This window comes from Micropterus salmoides, unplaced genomic scaffold (genome assembly GCF_014851395.1).
Source record: "Micropterus salmoides isolate LMB-PRFRI ecotype aquatic unplaced genomic scaffold, ASM1485139v1 Ms_hic_scaffold_15, whole genome shotgun sequence".
Taxonomy (NCBI): Eukaryota; Metazoa; Chordata; class Actinopteri; order Centrarchiformes; family Centrarchidae; genus Micropterus; species Micropterus salmoides.
Genome location: NW_024040596.1, coordinates 34,017,631 through 34,042,018, shown reverse-complemented (window position 1 = coordinate 34,042,018; position 24,388 = coordinate 34,017,631). Strand labels below are relative to the sequence as shown.

At 40.5% G+C, this 24,388-nt stretch overlaps 1 protein-coding gene across 4 annotated transcripts in view; it reads left to right on the top strand.

The window, feature by feature from the left end:
- Positions 1 to 2,166: 2,166 nt before the first annotated feature.
- ubxn4 (UBX domain protein 4) overlaps positions 2,167 to 24,388 on the top strand; it is a 34,704-nt gene continuing 12,482 nt past the window's right edge. Inside the window, exons 1-11 of one of the 4 annotated variants that reach the window (XM_038719780.1) lie at positions 2,167 to 2,349; positions 2,900 to 2,971; positions 3,289 to 3,391; positions 3,927 to 3,955; positions 4,828 to 4,946; positions 7,663 to 7,825; positions 9,641 to 9,746; positions 18,631 to 18,685; positions 18,894 to 19,058; positions 21,614 to 21,741; positions 22,216 to 22,318. In XM_038719780.1, the coding sequence (XP_038575708.1) occupies positions 2,268 to 2,349; positions 2,900 to 2,971; positions 3,289 to 3,391; positions 3,927 to 3,955; positions 4,828 to 4,946; positions 7,663 to 7,825; positions 9,641 to 9,746; positions 18,631 to 18,685; positions 18,894 to 19,058; positions 21,614 to 21,741; positions 22,216 to 22,318 (1,125 nt within the window). In that variant the 5' untranslated portion in view covers positions 2,167 to 2,267. The remainder of the gene's footprint in view (positions 2,350 to 2,899; positions 2,972 to 3,288; positions 3,392 to 3,926; positions 3,956 to 4,827; positions 4,947 to 7,662; positions 7,826 to 9,640; positions 9,747 to 18,630; positions 18,686 to 18,893; positions 19,059 to 21,613; positions 21,742 to 22,215; positions 22,319 to 24,388) is intronic. The other 3 variants (XM_038719779.1, XM_038719783.1, XM_038719782.1) reach the window with 3 other exon arrangements.

Here is a 24,388-nt window from a genome sequence, read left to right as displayed (position 1 = left end):
GGTGGTAGAGTCAATTTAAAGTTACTTTACTGCACTTAACCGGTCGAAATGGTTTAATGAAGGCTGGTTACTGTACTTCTATGTCTTACACAGAAGACAGGAGGAGGCATGCGGAGAACCTAACCATATTCCTCAGAGGAAAAGAAGAAGAAGGAGGAGAAGGAGAGCAACAAAGAAAATAATCCCCAAATAATAAAATAAATTCCTTAATATTCCCCCTTACATGCCTTGTTGTTTATGTGTAGATACAGAGGAAGAATGGGAGAACAGCACACATCTCATCGTTACAGTGCATGGGAGAACTATGACTGTGTAACTACAGGATAAGTGGAGAACATTCATGTTTTTTCACAACTGTCTGCATAGCTTATTCATATTGTGTAATGAATGAAAATAAATAGGCCTACTAGGCTCCTCTCTACTTTGACATTTAAGATTAGCTTGTTTGATCCACCTTCATACACATGTGACATTACTGTACAACTTGAGAAAGGTGAGTTGTTTTCTGTTCCAGCCTGCCTAAAAGAAAAGCGTTTTTGGGATTAAATGGACTTTATTAGCTGCTGCAGTGCAGGATGAACTCAGAATAGACCCATTTCTCACCTTATTATTCTAAATCATGCAATGAAGAAGAAGAAATGCATAATAAATCCTGGGACAAAATCTGTCCACAAATACTGTACAGCATGTAGTCTGATGAACAAGACTTGTGTTATAGCTGACTTGGGCAGTGAAATGTTTAATTTTTTTAATTCATGTGGTCATAGTTGTCCACAACTCAAATCAGAATATAAGAAGAAATGTTTTATACCACCTCAAGAAGGCTTCCTATCAGAAAGGTAGGAAGGTATTTCAAATGTACAACTGCAGTACTTAAATCTAAGTAAAGAAATTTCCCTGTCATTATTGTGTTACTTTACTTTTAATAGATGCATGTAACAGGTTTTATACTTCCTGTGAGTATAATCCAATCAATCTTATTTTCATACTGTATATCCGTTGTGTGCAACATGTGTCTTTGTAAAGAGAGAAACAGACAGAAAAAGTCTCTAACTCTGCCTGTCAGCTCGCTCTGCTCCGTTAAAACTGAATTTACCATACAGAATTGAATAAGAGTGCACTCCAGATTTAGCTGCAGCCAGCTGACCGTGTGCTTCTCCCTATACCGCAGTTCTGTGTCCATGCATGCAGCAAACTGAAAACACTGTCAGAGCGTCCACACGAAAAGGGAAGGAAGACATGGCTGGTAGTATTGTCTTCAAATAGAGTTGCTAAACACCTAAACGCACTGAAGGAAGCCATCTGACTGTGTGAGGAACAAGCTTGTTGATGTGTGCAGGCAGAGTAGGCCTAGAGCTCTCTCATCTGACTGGTCCACCAATAGGAGAGAAGTTTACCCCTTGAGAAACAGCCCCTCCTCATTTGCATAATGAGGCAGATACCCATAGAGAAATGTAAAAAGGACCGGCAGAAATAAATACCATGGGTGAAAATAAATAGGGTAGAAAATGCAATGGAAGAATAAAAAAGACAAAAATATTAAAACACACACAAATAAATATATTTAAAAAAGAAGTAATTAATAAATAAAGTTGAAGATTATAATGGACAATAAATAAATAAGGTAATTATTACAAATGTGAAGAAGTGAAGAAGCTAATTAAAACAGATATATACATTTATGTCTCCTTGTATAATTTAATTACTGCCTACATTTATTTACTGACTTTATTTATTGAGCATTTATTTATTTCTGTGTTTATTTCTGGATTTATTTCTGGATTTGTCAGGATCAGTCCTCCATAACTGAGATCGACAACTACAGGCGGGACTCACAAATGCCTGTTTGAAAGTTGTAAATGTTGGGAAGATATTCACAAAAGTGGTTAATTTATTTGTAAACCTTTAAATATATTCACAGATATTTTTAGTATTTGTGGAATTTGTTTTCTATTTGCAAAATATTTTTGTGAGTATACAAATCTTAATTTTGTGTTTGTGCAAAGTGTTTTATATTTACAGATTACACATTTACACACAGATCGCTCATCTGTTCACACAGTATATTATTGAAACATGACTACCCCCATACTCTTCGTGTTTGGTTTGTCCCTGAAGCGCCTCCCTCCACCAGCTGATCGGCACACTACTCCATTTTCAGGCTCGGAAGTAACGCTAGACACTGACAGACTGACTGCATGAACAGATGTAGCTTAGCTGGTCAACAGCGTCATTAAAGCAGAGACAGAAAACAGAAACTCGGAAGGATGCTTTGGTTTGAGGGCTCAATTCCTGATGCCATTAACTTGGCTAAACAGCGGAGTTTCGTCTTTGTCGTTGTCATTACAGGTAACGTTTTGTGTGCGTCGATAAGTCTCCTAGCTGACAGTAAAGCTAGATAAAGAGGCGATAGCGTGCTAGCCAGCTAGCCGTGGTAAGTTAAGTTAGTTGTAAGCCATTAGCCAGATAACATATTCAGTTAGCTGTCAAAGACATAAGAAGTGGCGTTACGCAAGTTTAAAGGAAATTACCCAACGAAAGAAGACATTAACGTAATGTAGTTACCTAAATATGATGTATGGTGATGTGCTAGCTAGTAACGTTAACGTTAGTGTTTGTTACTGGCCTGTGTAACGACGTTGTTTTTAAAGGAAATGTCAGCGTCTTTACAACAGCGCCTGGTGTCCCTAACAGCCTAACCAGATTAATTTAAGGCCGGACAGAGAAGTCGCTCAGTGATGTGACCAGAATTTACTTGACAACACTCGCGATTTCCCCGGTTTTCAGTGCCCTCAGTTGGTTTCCTCTCGGGGTCACTATTCTCCCGTATTTCGATTTCTGACAAATGTTCACACCTTTTTCCATTTCGTTATCTCAACCTGTTTGTGTCACTGTGCAGCGTGTACAAGGCCGACACAGACTTCTGTTTCTGCACGGACAACAAGCCAGCTGCACGCGCCTCGTCCTCTCAGTGAGTGACAGACAGAGATAATTTCAGAAGTTTATGCCAGAGAATCACAAAGTTCAGGCCAGAGGAGCTAACTATCTGTTCCTGAGGTTTAGAGTAAGATTAGAAGTGACTATTTTGTTGTCTGAAAGTCTCATAAATTGCATTGTTTGGGGGGAGGACCCACAGACCTTTGCTTTTGTTCTGAAACCGTCCCTATATTATAGGTTTCAAGACTGGCCGGTATGGTGACAGTAGTCAGATTATGATTGGTTAGGTCCCGGTACCTGACACTTAAAATGATAGCGGATCAACCTCATTTCTGCTTTCTCTGTTATTAGGAGAAGATGAACAGTCAGCACAGCTAATGTCCAACTGGGAGGAGGACAACGTCTCAGAGGCAGCACAGAACTGTTGTGTGGCCATCAGAGTCGATGCCAAGAGGTACTGATGTGTCAAGTTAAATGCACAGTGCATGGTACTGAATTTAATTTGCAAGGAAAGAGTCAGAAAAAGCTGAAAACATAAGATAAAAACATCCTAAATGGAAAACTCAACTGTTAAAACAAACCCTTTGCAGGGCTGTCTTCTGTCTGCTAAGAAAAGTTCAAACTACTGTCAATGTACAAAGAAATGTACATTAACTTATTTTACGCTCCACATTACATAGATTTTGCTGTGTCTTGTAGGAAAATGGTGTAACTTAGCAACATTTACGAAGCTGATTGTACCAAAACTAGTATGTAAACAATATTTATAAACCTTTAATTTGGCCGACCTCAGCAAAAAATAATCGCCTCACCGCAGATAGCTTAATGTAGCATTGCTTCTACTTTTTACTAAAACATCAACATTATCACCTGATTATTACACCACCTCCAAGTTGTTTGGCGCAATCAGTTTCACAGGTATTTAATGTAATACATGTGTTAATGTGTATAGCGTTTCACTACATGATGCTGCAACATCTTTTCTACAGTGAGACATGTGTGCAGTTCTCCCAGATCTGTATCTTTTTTTGTGTTACATTAACTACTACATAAATGGAATGGACCAATAGAAACTGCTGAACTAAACCCACTTTACTGACAAATGTTTTTAAAAAAGTGCCTAAGACTAGATATATCCAGTACATGAAATGCCTCAACCATTTAAAAATATCTTGTCTGGCAGAAGTTTAGCTAATCTAGAAATGTTAGTAGAGACATCCCAAGTTGGTATTGGGAACGATCCAGGCATATTTTAATGGATTGGTATTACTGTTACTGAATACTTAATTAAATTAAATAGACACTGGCTGCAGAGAGCCCACACTCGACAACCGACAAGTTTATTTGTTTCTCTTGTCAAGTTACTCACTTAATTAGTCAGCCACAGCTGACCTGCTGCCGTAGACGGTTATCATTTTAATCTGTGAAAGTGATGAGAAGCTGCTAGCTTAATGTTTTCTTCACTGATTTTTGCTGATAAGTAATATTGCAGTTTAATTAATCTGTGTATTTTGCCACCGTCAGAACTCCAGTGCAACCATATTTTTGATATTCACACGCTCAGTGTAAAGGAGAGCTGTGCTGCAACACTAGCAGGGTGAGATGGGTCAAGTAAAGACAATAAAGACACTCAAGTACAGTAAAGACACTGAGTAACAGCTTTAATTTAGCCAATACCAATCTATTAAAATATGCCCAGATCAAATCGGGACATCGCTATATGTTGATTCCATAATTGTAACTCTTGACAGTCCATCTTATAATTTTGACTGGTAGAAATGGCTTTCTGTAAGTATATGATCATTGGAAAGTGCTATTGGTTATGTAAATACTCTGTTCTACAAAATGTCAGTTGTTGGGAGCTTGTTCCTTAACCCCCACTATTTAAAGATCCAGTGGTGTGCGTACCCTCTAGCTTCTTTATTGGAGAGAATGGGATTCCTCTGGAGGTTATCGCTGGCAGTGTGTCTGCTGACGAACTGATGAAAAGAATCAACAGAGTTAAGCAGGTATGGGCACAAAGGTTGGATTGTGTACAGTTTCATTTGCAGTGAGCTCACTGGTTTTGTTTTGTCCATGCAAATGACTCTTGATATGGCAATTGCAAATCTAGTCACATTCTCATCAGCTGTACTTTATTTAATTTAATAATAAATAACAAGTGTTCGCATTAGGGGTGGGAATTGCAGGGTACCTTTACAATACATGATATATGACTCACAATAATATCACGATACAGAAATTCTGTGATAATCGATATATCACTAGAGAATCCTAAAATGATACATCACGATATCTAACTATAAACACAAAATGCCTGTGAAAAAGTTTTCTCTATTTATTTGCTGCAAATCCAAGCAGCACAATTCTGCAGAAAATTTTTCATATTGTCTGTTAAATTAATTAACTACAGAGCAACTATGACAAATTGTTATAAAATGCAACTGAATTTACTGATTTATTTGCTGAAAATACAAATTGCTGTGTACCACCTAAGCCAAATATGTACTTAACATCATATTGATAATTGTTCAGTGACACAGCATCATGCTGCCCTTTCTCCACCTTGTGATAGCTGTATTTTTAGGCCACTGGGAATTTTGGGTCTGAATTTTGACCCGTTGGGGTTTCTGTAGTTAGTCAGTTTGGAGTGCAGAAGCAGCAGATTAACCTTAGCAGATCAAGACAGTGAAGTTAGCAGCTCTCTTTTTATTTCACACAGCGCACAGGAAACATGTACTTTAAGTACTTTCACAGTATGTCATTCAGGATTTTCAGCAAATGTGTAGTTAAGATTATATTTTCGCGATGCTAATGTCCGATAGCACGTTAATGGAGATTCCCATATATATATATATATATATATATATATATATTGATGGTTAGCTCAACGCTAAGCAAAGTGCTATTTTTTTTAAGGTATCGATATGATGAGCTGTAATATTGATACAGTATCGTGGAAAAATGTATAATGATATATTGCTGTATCGAGTTTTTGGCACACCCCTAGTTAGCTTGCTAACTTGCCAAGCTGAGATCAGGAACAGCATATTGATCATTGATGTTAGTGTTTAGCTTAAATCCCCATGGTGCACAGCTGTAGAATTTACACAAGCAGAGGTTCACAAACAGAATCCTAGCATAGGTTCCTGAGGAGTGCAGGTGCTGGAGGATGTAGTGAAGGACCATGTTTACCGCATTGTCTACAGACCTGTTGTAATGGATTTTAGGTGTGACAACACAAGGCACTCAAACCAGAGGTCAGGGCAACGGGTCTATAGTCATTTAGTCCTGTGGTTCTTGGTCCAAATGACACAAACTACAATCTTTTCACACGAAATGGGATAGCAAGAGATGCCCCCAAAACAGACTGCAGCATACTTAGTACTTCAGTATTAAGCTGTATGACAAAGGCACCAACCACACTATGAAAGCAGGATAATTATGCAGCACTTGAGTTATCAAGCAAGGATTAGATCCAGAGTAGATGATGTACACGTTCTGACACATTTCAGCTCTTATTTTGAAGGGCTTATTTAGGGGAAATGATATCACATAGAAGCAAAACCCCTGATTGGCTGACTAAACTTGTAGATCATAGTCACACTGTCTGTGGTAAACCAGTGTCAAAATATGTAGAAAAATGCAAAGCGATCCGCAAACAGATTTGACATTTCTATGCTGAGCTTTGCACAGGATGCGGACGCTTTTCTTGAAACAGTGGTTTGAAATTACAATTTAGACTCTTTGCAAATTGTGAAGAGAGTATTTGGAGAAATTCTGAAAAGGAATGAAAACAATCTCCAAATTTGACCCTCATGTGCACATGAGTCACTTCTTTTTGAGTATCATCAAGAGTTTATTTGTGGATTTATGAATCTACTTGTAGGTCGTTTTGTGTTTACAAATTGAAATATATTTGATTTATAGTCTATACTTTTACAATGATACAGACACTGATTATCATTGACTATCATTTACTATATTGTTGCCGACCAAGGGCACTAGGACTGTAGAGATATATTTGTCAGTGTTATAGATAACCGAGTTGATGCTGCTGATAATGGTCCTGAGGAGGCTCTGTCTATATTAATCTTTGGTAGACCGTATATGCCTGGGATGGCTTCTCCAGGATACAAGTGGTGATATTGTTCACAGGTGATGTTTTTTTTCTTTCTGTAGCTGGTGGGATCTTACCTCAGTGTTGTATTGGTGTCACTGAGTAGTGAGTGGACCCTGGCAGTTTAAGACCACCGTGCATCTTCGTTTGTCAGCAGGCAGAATAGTAAAGTAACCCCTAATCCTTTCCAGACAGTAGCGCAACACACCTACACACGCAACGGATCATCACTGGCAGCCAGATCATGTGTATGTTGGTAATATTGTAAAGATCATGGCAGAAAAAGCACCAGTGGCTACAAGCTTTGTCTTTTCTTAACTGTCTTCCATTGTTATTGTAGTTTGTAGTAACTCTGCTGTATGTCGTTCGTACCTTACTTCATATCATGATATACTGCGTGTGCTTAATTGCATGTGGTTCGTCACACAGTGTTCACTTCTGAGGATGTGCACAGCCAACTTTATGTGGAGTAGCCATAATGTGCATGCCACTGTGTAGTTGAAAGCAAGTACATCACTCCCTCTTAACCCGTGAGCCTCTGCCACTGAAGCTGCTATATACATGGTGTTCTTTCTTGTAATGATCTTTCCTTATTTTCCTGACAGATGCATTCTCAGCAGGTTGGAGGTGGGGCAGTGTTACCAGAGGCAAGTGCTGCTTTGGAGAGCAGCCTGTGTGACAGTACAGCTCCAGCCTCAGCTTCAGCACTGCCTATTAAGTCAACAGCAGTGGCCACAGAGTCTGCAGTAGCACCAGGAACTGAGAAAGGTGAGGGATCCTGGCTCACACATCAAGTGGGCAAATGCAACAGACCTTGGTGCTCCCCTGGCAACAAGGGCCTCATTCAGATTCTGCTTAATTAGTGCAGGATCTTTGATCTACAAGCAGTCCTTTTTTTGCATTATTTGAGCCGAATTACATGATGCAAAAATTAGACTACATTTTTAATGTTCTGTAGGAAGGTAGAAAGAAAAAACATACTCAGAGACAAAGAGAGAGCTCTACCACAATTAATGTCCAGTAAGTTAAAAAAGGGGGAGTTTGGGCTCCAGATCTATCAAGATACTCTTTCACTTTTCAGCATTGGAAAGTAGAATGCACAGAAATTTCTGCTATGCTTCAGTTTGTAGTAGGTTTCATGCTTAAAAGAACTAATTTGTACGCCGCGTAGAAATGAAAGATGAAATTAAAAGATTCTTTTCAGAAGGCCATGTACCTCTGCATTGTTAGATCAAGTTTCCAGTTTTACAAAGTCAAGCTGCTCCTATAGACAGAAAATACACATTCTATTATGATCATATGTCACATCCCCCCACCCCCACGAGGGAAAATAACACATGTGAAAAACAACATTCATTTCAGATCAATTATATTTATGTAGTGCAAATCACAAGTGCTTTGATGTCTCAAATGAATGAACCTTAGCATCAACGCCAGGGGGAAACCAGGGAAGAAGACAAGACGGCGTAAGCTCCTCCTATATTTCACTGATTTACTGTTGCACTTAACATGTTAGCTAACACCTAAAAGAGCGTTCTCTTTGCCAGCTTCATCCATGAAACCTCAAAACCAGGAATACAAAGACCTATGGAGAGGCTGTTCCAAGACAACAGCCAGGCTTCATCACCCAAAACGATAAGCTCACAATTTGCCAAGGAGGTTTAACTTTTTAACAACTTGGAACTAATGAACTAAATTTGGAACTATACAAAATAAAAGCAAGTACTGTAACCACAACTGTACACTAACAATGTGATGATAATAGTTAGTAATTCTGTAGTTTATTTTTCCAAAATGCTTCTAAGTTTTATAAGCAGAGAATGTTCTGTAGGCTACATCACAAGCTAGATGTTTCTAGATTTACTTTAAAATGTTAAACCATTACTCAGATTGTAATGACAGAATGACAACGGAACAAACATTGAAACTATCTCACAGTTATGGCCTTTCCTCTGCTGCTTTGTTGTTGCTGCTGCAGTGGTCTCAGTAACTGGGACCAGGGTGCTCTGTGGCACGGCTAACCTCGTGGGCGCTTGTGGAGCTTCTCATCCCTGAAAACGTTTGAACACATTTTGGATTTGCCAACAACTTTCGTTGCCAATATTCAAGTTCTCCACAGTTGATTTCTCGCCTCAAAACCAAAAATCAAAAGTCTGTTTAGTGATGAAAAAACTTGTACAAACTGTTTGCCTCTTTCTCCGTTACTTTCCACTTCTCACATGAATGCTGCTTCTTTGTGAGTAGTCTTACAGTCAAGCAGTCCTGGCTGACAGTGTAAACTTTCCCCTTTCCAGCACACCACGCATAGAGGACACATAGCACGCACACAGTCAAAATAACGTAAAATGCAATCAAGTCGGATCATTTGCGGTGCTAATGAACACCACATCGGCAGTGCACATACAAATCTATACACAGCCTATAGCACTGGTATGGTAAACAAACCTGCTGTATTTAACTCATTTTACAAACTTAACTCATTCACATATCAAACAAATTGGATGAAATGAGAGAATCTGTGATTTGCTTTGAGGTCAAGTGAATTAAGCCAGTACTTTCTGTTTGTGTGTTTGTTCTTGATAGATGATGGAAGCCTTTCAACCACAGGGACTCCTGCAGAGAATGCATCTTCAGATCATGCTCCACAGTGTTCTCCGAGTGAAGAAAACCTGGATACTAAGGTTGAAAGGTAGGATCGCACATACATGTCAAGCTCTGTACGTTCTAGACAGAAATGGGCTTTGTGTTGATCTCTGTCCATCCATCCATCGTCAACCACAGGGTCGCAGGGGGCTGGAGCCAATCCCAGCTGACATTGGGCAAAAGGCGGGGTACACCCTGACAAATGGCAGCCAAACTAACTGTTAGGAATCAACGTAGGGGAGGTTTGGTTATGAGCTAAATATCCAATATAGAGCAGCCAACTCTCACACATGAGTGTGAGATGGACACTTGACAAAATCTCACGACAGAGATCCGTTTTGTTATGCAGTGTTTTGGCATCAACAAACTCTTATAAGTGAACCCACATTAGAGTTGGGCCGGCGATGGCTGATGGATGGTCACTGGTTGAGCAGGCATCATGATTATATATATAGTCCGATCAGCGTGATTGCAAGATGCTGTCGGTGACACACTACGTGAGGAAAGTCTTGCTGTTTTGCCTATGAAAGGGACAACAAGAGGGGAGGATTTATTCAAGTCTCTCGCCGAGTTCGCAAAAGAAAGACCTCTACCGATGGATAAACTTATTTCGGTGTGTACTGATGGTGCTCCGTGCATGGTGGGGAAAAACAGAGGATTCCTAGCGCTTGTTCGTGAACATGAAAAGAGACCCATCCTAAGTTTTCACTGCATCAGGAGGCGCTTTGTGCTCAGATGTGTGGCGAGCAGCTTGGTGAGGTGATGTCGCTAGTCATTCGGGTGGTCAACTTTATTGTTGCCCGAGCTTTAAATGATAGCCAGTTTAAAACACTGCTAGATGAAGGTGGGGATTATTATCCTGGTCTGCTTCTGCACAGCAATGTGCGTTGGTTGTCAAGAGGGAAGGTGCTCAGCCTTTTCGCGGCTTGTCTGAGTGAAATCCAGACTTTTCTTGAAATGAAAAACGTCAAGCATCCTGAGTTAGCTAACACTGAGTGGCTCCTGAGTGGCTCTCGTGGACATGACTGAACATCTGAACCAGCTCAATGTGAAAATGCAAGGTCTTATCCCTTCAACAAGCAGTGTTTGCATTTGAAAACAAGCTGGAACTCTTCATCGCTGACATTGAAATAGGTCGTTTACTACACTTTGAAAAACTGGTAGAGTTTAAATATGCATGCACAGCAAGTGACCCTGCTCAACATCTTGATCTTCAGCAGCTAGCGGGCTTTACATCTAATCTCATGCAGTCACTGAAAGCTCGCTTTGGAGAATTTCGTGAGCGCACTCGTCTTTTTAAGTTCATCACCCATCCACACGAGTGTGCAGTGGATAGCGCCGACTTGAGTTACATCCCCGGTGTCTCCGTCAGAGATTTTGACCTACAAGCTGCTGACCTGAAGGCCTCAGACATGTGGGTGAATAAGTTCAAGTCACTGAATGAAGATTTGGAAAGACTTGCACGACAGCAAGCAGAGTTGGCGAGCAAACACAAGTGGGGAGAAATGAAAAAACTTCAACCCGCAGACCAGCTAATTGTCAAAACTTGGAACGCGCTTCCCGTCACATACCGCACACTGCAGCGTGTGAGTATTGCTGTACTGACAATGTTTGGCTCTACGTACGCATGTGAGCAGTCTTTCTCACATCTAAAGAACATCAAGACCAACCTACGATCACGTTTAACGGATGGAAGCCTCAACGCCTGCATGAAGCTTAACCTTACCACGTATCAACCAGACTACAAAGCCATCAGCAAAACCATGCAGCACCAGAAGTCGTATTAATGGTAAGAAGTACTTTATTCATCATTGGTTAGCAACAGCATAACAACGTTATTAAAAAGAATTCAGAGACTTATTGTACTTTAAAAGTGTTGGTCTTACATAAAATGCACACATTTACTTGTATTTAGTGTTAAACATATTGTATGGCTCTCACGGAATTACATTTTAAAATATTTGACGTTCATGGCGCTCTCAGTCAAAAAGGTTCCCGACCCCTGATTTAGAGTGACTCTGATAAATCACAAATAAAGTTCAGCTGTTCTAGTAGGGTTTTCCTGACTTTTTTGTAGTTGCATCAGAGAGAGCTTCCAAAGCATTAGAGCGATCTCATTGTTGAAAGATATCTGTCAGGAGAAGGAAAAGAATTTCCAAAGCATGAGATAACCCATGGAACAGAAGACAGTCATCATCAAGTGGAGAAAATATAGCACAACAGTGACATTACAGAGAACTGGACGTCCCTCCAAAATTGATGGAAAGACGAGAAGAAAACTGGTCAGGGAGGCTTCCAAGAGGCCTACAGCAACATTAAAGGAACTGCAGGAATTTGCAGGAATACGCTGTACCTTGAGTTGTTGTTGTACAATGGCCTTAAGCTTGACAGAAGCTGACACTACAGAAACTTTAGTGTCACCCAGGGAATGAAAGTAGCACCCGCGGGTAACGTGGTGGTGGGTGAAATCGGCGGGCCACCTGCCGCTTTGACGGACAGCAAAAATGCACAACAGAACGACACGTGTAGTGAGGTAAGTGCATTGTGGCGATCGCCGCCTGCGTCACACACACAGCCACCAGTCAGCTCAGGGAATATCTGTGAAACGGCGTTTGAAACCAAAACGCGTAACAGAGGTCCAGTCTGTCCCGAGTTACAGTCTGGTTACAGCCAGTGCGCTGCTGACCAGCATCGGATGCTGAGGGGGAACTCCGGTGTTGTCTGAGAATTACTAAGCTCGTCTATTTAACAAGAGAGGCGACACTTGGTTTTATTTTTGTTGGCCAACGTTTGAATTGAACCTCAAACTGAGTATTTTTTTGTTTGCTTACTGGGATACAGAAAGATGGACTCCTGGGAGATTTGAACTGAGATAAGGTAGCATTAATTAGTGGTTGAACTGTGAGTTTTGTATCGAGCGCTTACTGTCACACACTGTGGTGAACTGTGTTTTTCTTGTGGTCTGTATAGGTAGACTGACCTGATGATATTATATCATTTCATGTCATGACTTTACTCAAATTACTTGATCTTAGCCAAAAGGCAGAGATCTTATATCTTATCTTACCTTATCTTTCTCATATTATTAAAATCTGATACTTCTCCACAATTGCTCATAATAATAATAATAATAATTCATGCATCACCTGATTTCATCATAACACAGGCCTGACCCACAAGAAAGAACAGTGTAGTACTAATCTAATATTGTGTTGGTCACACTATACACTGATTTACTGCCTTTCTGTTTTGAATAATACAGAAGGTAAAGAGCTTAAAAATTAATCGCATATTAAATCGCAATATCGGTTAAAAAAATCACAATTAGATAATTTTCCAAAATCTTTCAGCCCTACTAACAGTATATACTACAAAATAAACATTAAACTTTTTATTTACTGTTATAATATTATACTAATACAGTAATTTGTAGTAGTTCCTCCTCCAGGCTGTAGATAGAGCCCTAAATGTGAATATGAAGTTTTTAGTGATAACATCAAATGTACTCGGGAGAAGTCCCACAGCGCTGCGCAGTGTGTTTTTGTTTTCCGTTTATTTTCCTGCTTTTTGTCCTATACCAATCACATCTCTGACTAATGCCAAAGTAAACACTTAAGATGAGTTAAGTCTATCGATTGGTCATTAGCCTATAAAAAATAGGTGAGATTTCGCAACACACCCTACGTTCTTGCGTGCATTGAGTCTACGTCAGTTGACTGTGTCAGTTAGTTTGGCTCGCTAGAAAATACGCACTGCCAGGGAAATGTATATTTAATAATGCTGGAGAGGAGACCAGCTGCAAACAGTGCATCTCTCTTCTCTGTTACCAAGCAAACATCGCTAAAAGTGGCTAATTGACCCTTTGCTAAGCCACGCCCACCTCAGTTACTGTTGCTAACTCCAACAAACTGTCGAAGCTGTTGTACTTTTATCACAGCACTGCCACTGTCTATAACTGCACTCCCCAGAGAAATATTGTCACATTTGTTGGAAAAAGTGATCTCAGAAAGAAGCTGGCAGATTTGCAGTTGCATTATACATTTGAAGGTTGTATTCAGGCTGTCAAACTGATTCAAACAGACGTGAAAAAAACTATTTGGCATGATAGATATCTGGAAGACATCGGTGATGTGTCAGAAATGTGTCGGGGAGCCGTTTTGATGCGTTGTTGAGTAGTTTACACATAACGACTGGCGACTGCAGATCACCCGCTGACTCCCGATCATAGCCTGACGGTCTACCGATCATGTAGTGTGGCTTAGGCTCCAGTAGCCTATACGTCTGCTTTTTTCCAGGTAATCAAACTATCTGTCATTAGTTGGATGTATGCCCTCTGCAAGGCTGTGTGCAGCTGGACTATTTGTTTTATCAAATGCCACATCTGTCCCTCATGTTATTAGCAGCTCACAATTATTTGTTTTACCATTGTTCTGCACCTCTGGACTGTGAAAAAGTGAAAAGTTACTGTAAAAGATTAAGTTTGATGATATTTGTCTTTGTTTTTAAATCTGATAAATTTATTAATTTATGTTATAACATGCCCGATGTCAGCTGGGATTGGCTCCAGCCCCCCGCTACCCTGTGCGCAGGATAAGTGTTTGACGATGGATGGATGGATGGATGTTATAATAAAAGAGAAATTTTACTAATGTGGCCCTTAGTGAAAATTAGTTTGACACCCCTGCTCTATTCAATGTGTCAAATTTTCAAAACGTCTTTCAAAACAATATCTTTTTAAAAACTATAAATAAATAAAAAATACCAGATACCTACATATCTTAGAAGCACATGTGCTCGAATGTCTATCTATCTATCGATCGATCTATCTATCGTAGGTGTTACATCATCACTTTTACATTAGCTTCACAAAGCTGAGATTTCCCTGGTTACCGACATTCATCATAGCTGCTAAGAATGACCAATAAGTTACTGACCTAATTCTCATACTGACCCTTAATTTGCTCATATATGCAGTATTCAGCAAACTTTTTAGGCAAGTGTGGAAAAAGTAAGAATGCTTTCAAAAATAAAAATGTTAATAGATTATATATTTATCAATCACCAAAATACAAAGTAATTAGTAGTAGTAGCTTTCAGGTGCACTAATCGAGGAGACAAGCCTGAGCTATGTTAGGTGAGGTTACTTTTACCTTGTGGGGAATCCACAAGGTAAAAGTAAACATTACCGCAGTGCCCTCCAGGTTGCCGCGCATGTCACGTGACTGAAAACTATGAATTGGCAAGTAGTGTTTTACACTTACGAGGAATTTGCTTTGGTGATAAGATGTTACACGAAGACAAACATACATCAACATAAATAAATGTAGAAATATATAAATATAAACAAGTTATATAAGAAATAATAAGAAAAAAATAACTATTTGCAGAGAAAGAATAAGTGGCAAATATTTGCATGTGCATTATTCCAGGTTTGTGTTGTGCAGACGTGTTGCAACGGAAGAGAGTATTGTGTACATAAATATATAAATTGACAATATAAAAATATACAACAACAAAGATCAACAACAAAAATGTGCGATGTGCCAGGTTTGTGCAGAGACATTTGTATCATTTGAAAGGGGGGAGTGTCAGTGGGGGACCCGGGCCTTGTTAATGAGGCTAGCTGCAGACGAGAAGAAGCTGTTTTTGTGGCGAGAGGTTTTGGTCCTGATGGACTGTCTTGTGTTGAGTGTTGAGCCCCAGATTGTTCTGGCTGCACCTGGTCACCAGATGGTCGATCTCCCACTTGTAGGTGGACTAATTTGCATTTTGTTAATAGATAGATAAAATCTATTAACATGTCGATATTTGAATTTTCAGCATTTTTTTCCCTCACCTATGTAAAACCTTTACACATACACACACTCAATAAATTGTCAGAATCCCATTTTATTAAACCGGGAATAGATATATCAACCAATGGCGAGCTTAACCAACCAGTCAAGCTACGGTTCATTCCAGAGTCTTTAGGCACTTTTCGACCAAAAGTCCCCGGATCTCTTTTCAAGGAACAAAAAGGTTCCTTCAGCCCACTATTGTGTGCGTTTCCACTGTGGTCTAAAGACCTGTGAAGATTAGGCAGATTAACCAGCTGACGTAGGCTGTAGACAGCGATGCACAGGCATCATTATGTAACCACTATCCATGAGCAACATTTATAAATGAACATCAGATTTGACTGAAATATAATGAAAAACTACAGGCTGTGCTCGACCATTAAAGCAGCTTTTTGTATGGGAGTATAATGTGGAGATGCGATAACGTTAGTAACACATTTTAATAACAAACTGGATAAAGCCACAAAGTTCTTCAAATAACTCCAGCACAGAGAAAGCAGCACAAAAATAAAATTGAAACAATTTGGAAGGTTATTACAACATTTCCAGCCAACAAGAGCTGCAGATCAGCTGACAGCACATGTCTGTTTCAGCCTGCGTCGGAGGAACAGGATTTTTAACGATCTTGTTTCAGAGAGGAGACCAACTTTGTCTCCTTGTAGAAACTTCCTGGCTGAAGAAAACCTAAAACAACAACTTCGGACCCAGTAACTCAGGGTGTCTGCGGGGTCTTAAAAAGTTTTAAAAGGTAATAAATAAATTTTGTGAAAATTAAGGCCATTAAAAAGTCTTAATCGCCATTTAACAAGGTATTCAATTTTGAAGATATTTATTTCAATGTGAAAATCCTGTTTTGTCCAAAAGTTATTACTAGACAGGCAGTGAGTAGCGACTGTGTGATTCATTTCTGTAACGTTGGGCGCAGGGATCTACTGTGCGCCTGTTTCACTCTTAAACGCTCCAAAAAATAGATCCATGCAACAGAAAAATGCTTTACGAGTACAACCAACTGTAATCTCCCACCCCACCGGACCCTCAATGCTAATCGTCCAAAACATAGTCGGAGTGGCGATCAGGAGTAACGGGATAAACCTGGTTGGCCGGTGTTGTGCCGAGTTTTGCCTGCTTGCTGAGATTTGGATGCACCTCCAAATAATACTTTTAAACGCTGTAATATTTTTGTGAACAGATCAATCACAGCCTGGATGGAGTGGGATTTAAAAAAGTTTGATGTTCTGCAACAAACTTTATAAATGTTGAACTCATTGTTAATTAATTATTAATTAAATAATTAATAATTGTACTGCATAAATGGGTATGATTATTGACGAGTTAGTAGCCTGCCTAAAATCAAGGTTTGAGAATATCATGTAGCCTAGAGCATTTTTCTTGCACAAAGTTAATAAAAAACAACCCCAGACTGAAACAGCTGTAATTTGAATTAATATTATACTAGTGGTAAGTTATATATTATATAGTAACATAATGAAAATAATAATATCAAACTTAGTTTACTCTTAAATTAACAAAATACTTTTAATTTAGTGTTATAATATTATACTAATACAGTCATTTAGAGTAGTTCCTCCTGCAGGTTGTGCCTGTGCTGCATCGCCTACAATACTTATGTCATTCATCACTCCGTTTATTCTCTTCATCTTTGTTCCCTCCTGGCCTGTTTGAATTTTGTTGTATTGATCAAGTGGTTGATGAAAGTTATCACACATATCTTTGCAGGCAAGCTCACATTATCTAGTTTAAACCAAGTAAAACACAAAATTACACTTTCACATGATTTGCTGTAATGTTGCGTACATAAATGTCATAGCTTATGTAGGTACAGTGAAATCTGACCAGTCCTTCACATAGAGAACAGTTGGCCCATACAGGCTGTTATTGGTAACTGAGAGAGTTGGAGAATGCCTCAAGTTTTAGATGGCGTTACAACCTGATGACATATAGGCAATAAATATGTTATAAATATATTGAAATTCCTTTTAAAAACTCAAAAATGTCCCTTTTAAAGGTGTGTGGCTGATTTAATCGGTTAGCTCAAAGTGGCGCGGCAGTCTTACAATATGTTGAGAAAGGCATTGAATTTTACTTCAGGATTCCTGTATATACCCTGGTAACTCCATCAGCTGCTCGCTGTAAACACACTGCTGAACGCTGGCTGCTGTTTCCCAGCTATAAATTTAATGCCGTCATACGATCTCAGGCGGACATCCACGAAACATGTGTGGATAACAAACTGGATAAAACCATCAAGTTCTTAAAATAACTCCAGCACAGATAAAACAACGCAAAATTAAAATCGCGTCAGTTTGGAAGGTTATCAAAACATTTCGAGCGACAAGAGCTGCAGATCAGCTGAAAGCACATGTCTGTGTCTGCCTGCGTCAGACGAACAGGATGTTTAACGAGCTTTATTACCTGCTATAATCAGCTGTTCAGCTGGTTTTGAAGAGGAGACCAACTTCAGCTCCGTGTAGAAACTCCCTGAACTCTGGACCCAGTAGTAACTCCATCAGCTGTTTGCTGTAAACACACCCAGGCAGGCTGCTATTATTACATTTAATGCCAACAATTGATTGATCTCAGGCAGACAGCGGCGAGACGTGTGCTATGTGACTGCTGATTTTGATTTATTGGTTTACAAACAAAGGAGGAAAAGAGAGGAGCAGTAGCAGACAAACAGCCGACATTCTCCAGTTAAAGCCAGTAGCCTCTACTTGCCCATTCAGAATTTCATTGCAAGGCATGCCCCGCCCCCCCAAAGTACCTGGTACTTTCGGAAAGTACTACCACTGAGCAGGGACTTTTTAGGGGGTAAAATGAAGACCCCAGAACTACATTTAGACCCTGGTCCCTCTGGTGGGAACACAGTGAGTTCCTCCAAAGGTATAGTTCCTCTGGTCGAAACGCAGCTATAAACTGCTCAGACTGTAATGAATTAGAATGAGAGCTAATTAGAAATTAGCAAACATGAGGAAGGAAATTCCATGCACTAATGGATTTAAAAACCTGCCATTACCCTACATTTATAATTTTCAAGGTAGGTTGTGATATTTCATCATTATATTGTTGCATCAGGTTAACCAAGAAACTGGAGGAGAGACGAGAGCAAAGGAAGATGGGAGAAGAAGAGGTAAGGAGAAAAGCCTATTTTGGGCACTAAATACTACTCCCTATATTTCATGGGCCTCCTATGAAACCTAGCAATGTAAGTATAGTATGAACTAGGGAAATTTGCTATTGACCAGACACATGGTGAGTTTTCCGTAGTGTGAATGTTGATTGAAATGCATAATTAATGTGGCCCACCCTGACCTACCTGTGTGTTGCCTGTGATTCAGAATGAGATTAGAAAGGAAATAGTGCGGCGAAAGGTGGGGAAGGACATGCAGGACTTAAAGAAGAAACAGGAAGAGGAGAAGACCAAGCGACTCCTGGAGGAAAGGAACCGGGAGAAGGCAGAGGAGAAGGCTGCCAGGGAGCGGGTCAAACAGCAGATCGCCTTGGTAAGCTACCCTACCTAAAAAGGACATCACAGTTTGTAGGACTGAATGTGAAAGAACAGTAGTCAGGCCAGGGCTCCAGACTAACTTTTTTGACCTCCGTCCTGGAACCGTCCTAAAAAACAATTTGAACCGTCCTGAAGATTTATAAACAATACTGAAAAGTTATCTGTTGTGGCACCTTTTTACCTTGATCATAAATGATTTAATTTCAGTTCAGTTATAAACTCCTGGAATTTGTTTCAGCAGCTTTTCTGCTCATGTTCGAAACTTTCTGCACATTCAGAATCTCACATATCTGTGTTCTCTTGACATGTCCAGAAGAAAATCATAATATTATGAGGCTAACATCATATTTAATGAGAATTCATAATCTTTTTCAAAAGTCTACCTGACCTATACTCTGCTGTGCTCCCCTTCAGACTGTACTGAATGAGACCAGTGCGCTGCACATCATCAGAGGTAGAAACTGAAACCATCACTGACAATCAGGCAGACATCTCACGCAAATCCTCAAGTTAACTTCTGCAGCTCCGATAAAGTGCAGCTCACAGTCCCAAACAGAGCCAGATTGTGCTTCAGGTTTTAGATGTTTATAATGCAAAACTATACCAGCGAGTCTGCTGGCAGTATCTCAGCGTGCGCGGGTTACTTTACGATTACACCATATGCTGAGTTTTATCAACTGGGTGGAGATGATTCTCGCCACTAGTTGATGTTAATAGAATATTGGTTTGTTTTTCACTGCGTGACAAGATTGATGTGTGGCGCTTAATGCTAGCCTACACAGAGAGGTCAGCAAGCCGTTTGTGACTGAGAGGACAGATGGACCTGTAGCCTAACGCGGGAACAGGTGAACAGCTGGCCTCCTGTGTGAGTCTGGTGTGACTGTAGTAACAGCGTGAGAAGACAGCCTCTGTTGTAGTCAGCGCTCGGTCAGTTCAGTTTGTCATTTGCTAAGCGTAATAAATAAACGCATAGGTCTACACAATTCCTTTCGTCCTAGAGGCGTCCTACAGAATATTTCTCTTCGTCCCAAACACATTTTCTATCGTCCCCAGGACGACAGGACGCCGTTAGTCTCGAGCCCTGAGTCAGGCTGCTATATGATACATACAGAAATTCTGTTAAGAGTGAATGTAAATGCTCTGTATTTGTATAGCGCCTTTCTAGTCTTTTTGACCACTCAAAGCGCTTTTACACTACATCTGGATTCACCAGTCACACACATTCATAAGTGCTCAAACAGAAACTAACATTGACGCACATTCATACACTGGAACAGCCGCTAGGGGCAATTCGGGGTTCAGTATCTTGCCCAAGGACACTTCGACATGCAGCTTGGAGGAGCCGGGGATTGAACCGCCGACCTTCCGATTAATGCAGTGCATCCTCTCTGCACTGCATAATTAGAAACTCTGATGAACTGGTCGTGTTTCTTTAACAATTTACTTTCATGATTAGAGAGGCTGCTGTCAGTCATTTGAGATGTTTCCATGTGAGCAGTAAATATCATGGGACATTTAAGCAGCAAAACAGAAAACTATAGTTATAAACCTGTCAGGACCGACATTTATGCCGCATTCAGACCATCTATCCAGGATTTTGATGTTTTTAAAGACATAGACTTCTGCAAATGAGCACATTCTGATACGTGCTCCGTCAGGTAGAGGTGCTCCGATCAAGATTTTTTGGGCCGATCACCGATTGCTGAAAGCAATACCGATCACTGGGTCTATTTGGAGCCTTTTATTTATCATGTAGCATTATACAGTATACTGTATATTTATTTAATTGGTCCAAAAAACAATGTATTAAGTGTTAAAGTATCATGAAATGACAACTGTTTATTTTATTCCCAGGAAACATGGGCAACAAATTCTGCTCAATCTGTGTTAGAGACTTAAACCATAGCAGCCAACAGGGCTTCATCACTATGTTTTTGGGACAGTTTTGACATTGATATGTCCATCCTTCGAGGAGGAGCTTGGAGGCCTAATAATAATAATAATAATAATAATAATCTTTATAAAACAATAGGGTTCCAAGCTCCGCTGGATCTAGGTACCTGATGCCTTGCAATCCTGGTTCCTAGCCCCATTCGGGCTTGGACCCCTAATAATTCCTTCAATTTCAATACGTCCTGGCATGTTTCTTGCTCGGACCCTAATAATTAAAGCTGGAAGCGGTGTTGGGTGGGGCCTTGTGGTGTGACGCGGCCCGCGGCGCAGGAGTTGGAGGTTGGGACATGCGCCCTGAATTATCGCTCATTTTGGACCGGTCACTAACCCGCCTGTAAATTTGTTCTGGGCATGACCCTTATCAAACATGTGGAATTTGGCAGAGATATGAGTATGTACAGTGAAGTTACAACAGCTTCCTCTTTGATGGTGAAGCATCGAACTTAAACTAAAAATTGGAATGATGAAAATGCCAGAAGAGATTCACATGCCATTACTAGGTTTAGCTGGAACTGTTGCTCCTGTTTGAAACAATGCAGACACCTCATCATAACATATGTGAGATATTTTTACACCTTTGTCCCATCTTCCCTGCAGGACCGAGCTGACAGAGCAGCCCGCTATGCCAAAACCCAGGAGGAGGAGAAAGCTGCTAAGCAAGCCCTGCTGCAGGCCAGGCAGGCTGAACAGGAGGCCAGTAAGGAGGCATTAGTCAGGGAGAGGAGGTAAAGAGTTCATGGAGACCAAGGAGTGATATATGCACAGGACAGGACAGTGAGCCGGTATAATTATTGACAAGTTAGTACTTAGCATTAATAAAAACAGGGTGTGCTACTAAATTACTTTGTGTGCTCCTAAACTTTTCGTTTAGAAGCACGTCCTCCTTGGGGGAAAAAGTTGGAATAGAACAGCCAGCACTGCAGGAGAAAATGCACTTCCATAAAAATGGTGCTTTTCCACACAGCTTTGTCTCACTGTTGTAGATTAACTAATAAAGGCTTACTCCAACTTACAAGTCTGACAAAAGGTAACATGAGGCCCCATAAGAGATGGAGAGGAAGGGCTGAAGTGAGACAAAAAAAGAATTATACACACATACATACATATGTACATGTACTCAACAGAGCTTCTGTGCAGTGTTTTGAATTTTAGTGTGTGTGTGTGTGTGTGTGTGTGTGTGTGTGCGCTGTCTCTCTCAGCACCATAGCGAGGATACAGTTCCGCCTCCCAGACGGCTCCTCCTTCACCAACCACTTCCCCTCCCAGAGCAGACTGCAGGAAGCTCGGCACTTTGCTCTTCAGGTCTGTCTGACCAATGTATTTCCATAAAGCTACGGCCCTTCTACTTGTTGGTATGTGTAATTATTTTGTTGTGGGGGTTGCTAGAAACCCTAGATCAGGGGTCAGCAAATAAGTCTGGCAATAAGTCCACATCAACCTATGGATGCTTATTTTCCTGTCCCAACTCCAGGCAGAGGAAATCCCTGCTTTTCTAATTCAGGGGAATCCACGATCTCACGTTTTCGGATGGCTTTTTCAGAGGTGTGTCAAGCAAGCCAGAGGCTCTTTTGAATTTCCTTCAGAACTTTTCAAAGTAAAAGCTCTCAATTAAACACGACATAAAGTACAATACTGCTGCAAAAATGTTCTTGCGCTTTTATTTTGTGGGCACAATCACTTAAGAGAAAGTTATTATGTGAGTAACTTTTGCTGTCATGAGTGAGATCAATTTCAGCACCAGCTGCTATAATATATATCAAAATATATATATATCAGAATATATCAAAATAATCTGGCCACGAGCCAGATATTAGTGCTGGCAAGCCGCCTATTGCTGACTACTGCCCTAGATTCATCCTTAATGGCCTTAATGCTCAGTTCGGATATTCTCCCCAGATCTGTGTTTTTTTTTGTTGACTGTCTGCGGCCTGAAAGTGACCCGCATGCGTGGAAGAATAACAAGACGTCACACAGTTGCAGGCTACAGAAGTAAACAAGGAGCAACAGAGGTTAGCTCGCGGGACACTCCCGTTTTTCCATTGTCTTTTGACGAGTCACATTTCTCCCGAATTATGACTTATTATTAAGTGTTCACAACTTTCTGTTCTTTTCTTTACAGTTTCTGGTGCTGTACAACACAACTTCCCCACAACACACACACACTCTCACTCTCTCTCTCTCTCTCTCTCTCTTTCTCTCTTTCTCTCTTTCTCTCTTTCTCTCTTTCTCTCTTTCTCTCTCTCTTTCTCTCAGAGCGAGGTAGAAAAGGAAGAGAGCCACAAGTTTAATAATGGCTTTTGTGTAGCTTTTTCGTTCATAGCGCATGTCTACAGCAGAATTGCTGCTCTAGAGTGATGTCAGGTCAAATCCAATGCGCGTGTCCAGACTGAAGTTGCATTTAAAAAGATCCGATCTGTATCAGATTTGGACCACATATGGAAGTGGCTTTTATCCTAAGCGACTTACAATTACGATACATCTCAGAGGTCGCACGCCTCTGGAGCAATGAGGGTTAAGTGTCTTGCTCAGGGACACAATGTTGGATGGGCCACAGTGGGAATTGAACCCAGGTCTCCCATACCAAAGGCAAGCATCTTATCTATACACCACCACCCAACACTTAATACACTGATGGTAGAGACTGGCATCAATATTTATATTAAATAATATAATTATTAGGGCCCAAACAGCGACCGCTGTGAGGTCCCTATTGTAATTGTTAGGATTATTATTAGGGCCCACGCACGAAAATGGGAAATCCAGTGTTCTGCAGTGATTGGGTTTAGGCGTGGCCAGGGGGGGTCAATAGCGACCCTAAACAAACATCATGTTTTGGACACAGTTTCTTTGATCATGAGGTTTGGTCGGATTATTGCTCTTATTGCAAAGACCACATTTCTGCCTTTTATGAGATTTTGCTCAATAGGAAGTTAGCCATTTTGCACTTCCTGTCATTTTTGGGATTGGCGATCGCACGTTTGCTCTATAGCGCCCCCAAAAGCCTTTTTAGTCTTAACATGGCTGGGGATGCTCGAAATCTCACAAGATTTGGCACGCACATCAGAAGCGTTGTTTTTTGTTTGGGGTCGTGGTTATGAAAAATTGGCTCAATAGCGCTGCCTACAAATTCTTTAAAAAGCAGCCCCCGTCGTACGTTGTACCTAGCTGGTCAAAACTTGTGCGGGCCGTCAAGTCCTGGCAGCAGCTTTCAGTATGTGCACACAGCTGCTATGTTAAGTTCATACTCATGATGCACAGTTTGAAAGCTGAAATCCCCGTGATTGGACCAATGCAAACCATTTCAAGATACAATCACCACAGTGGGTACAATTAGCGCCTCTGTCAGACCAACCACTACAATCAAAATTGACG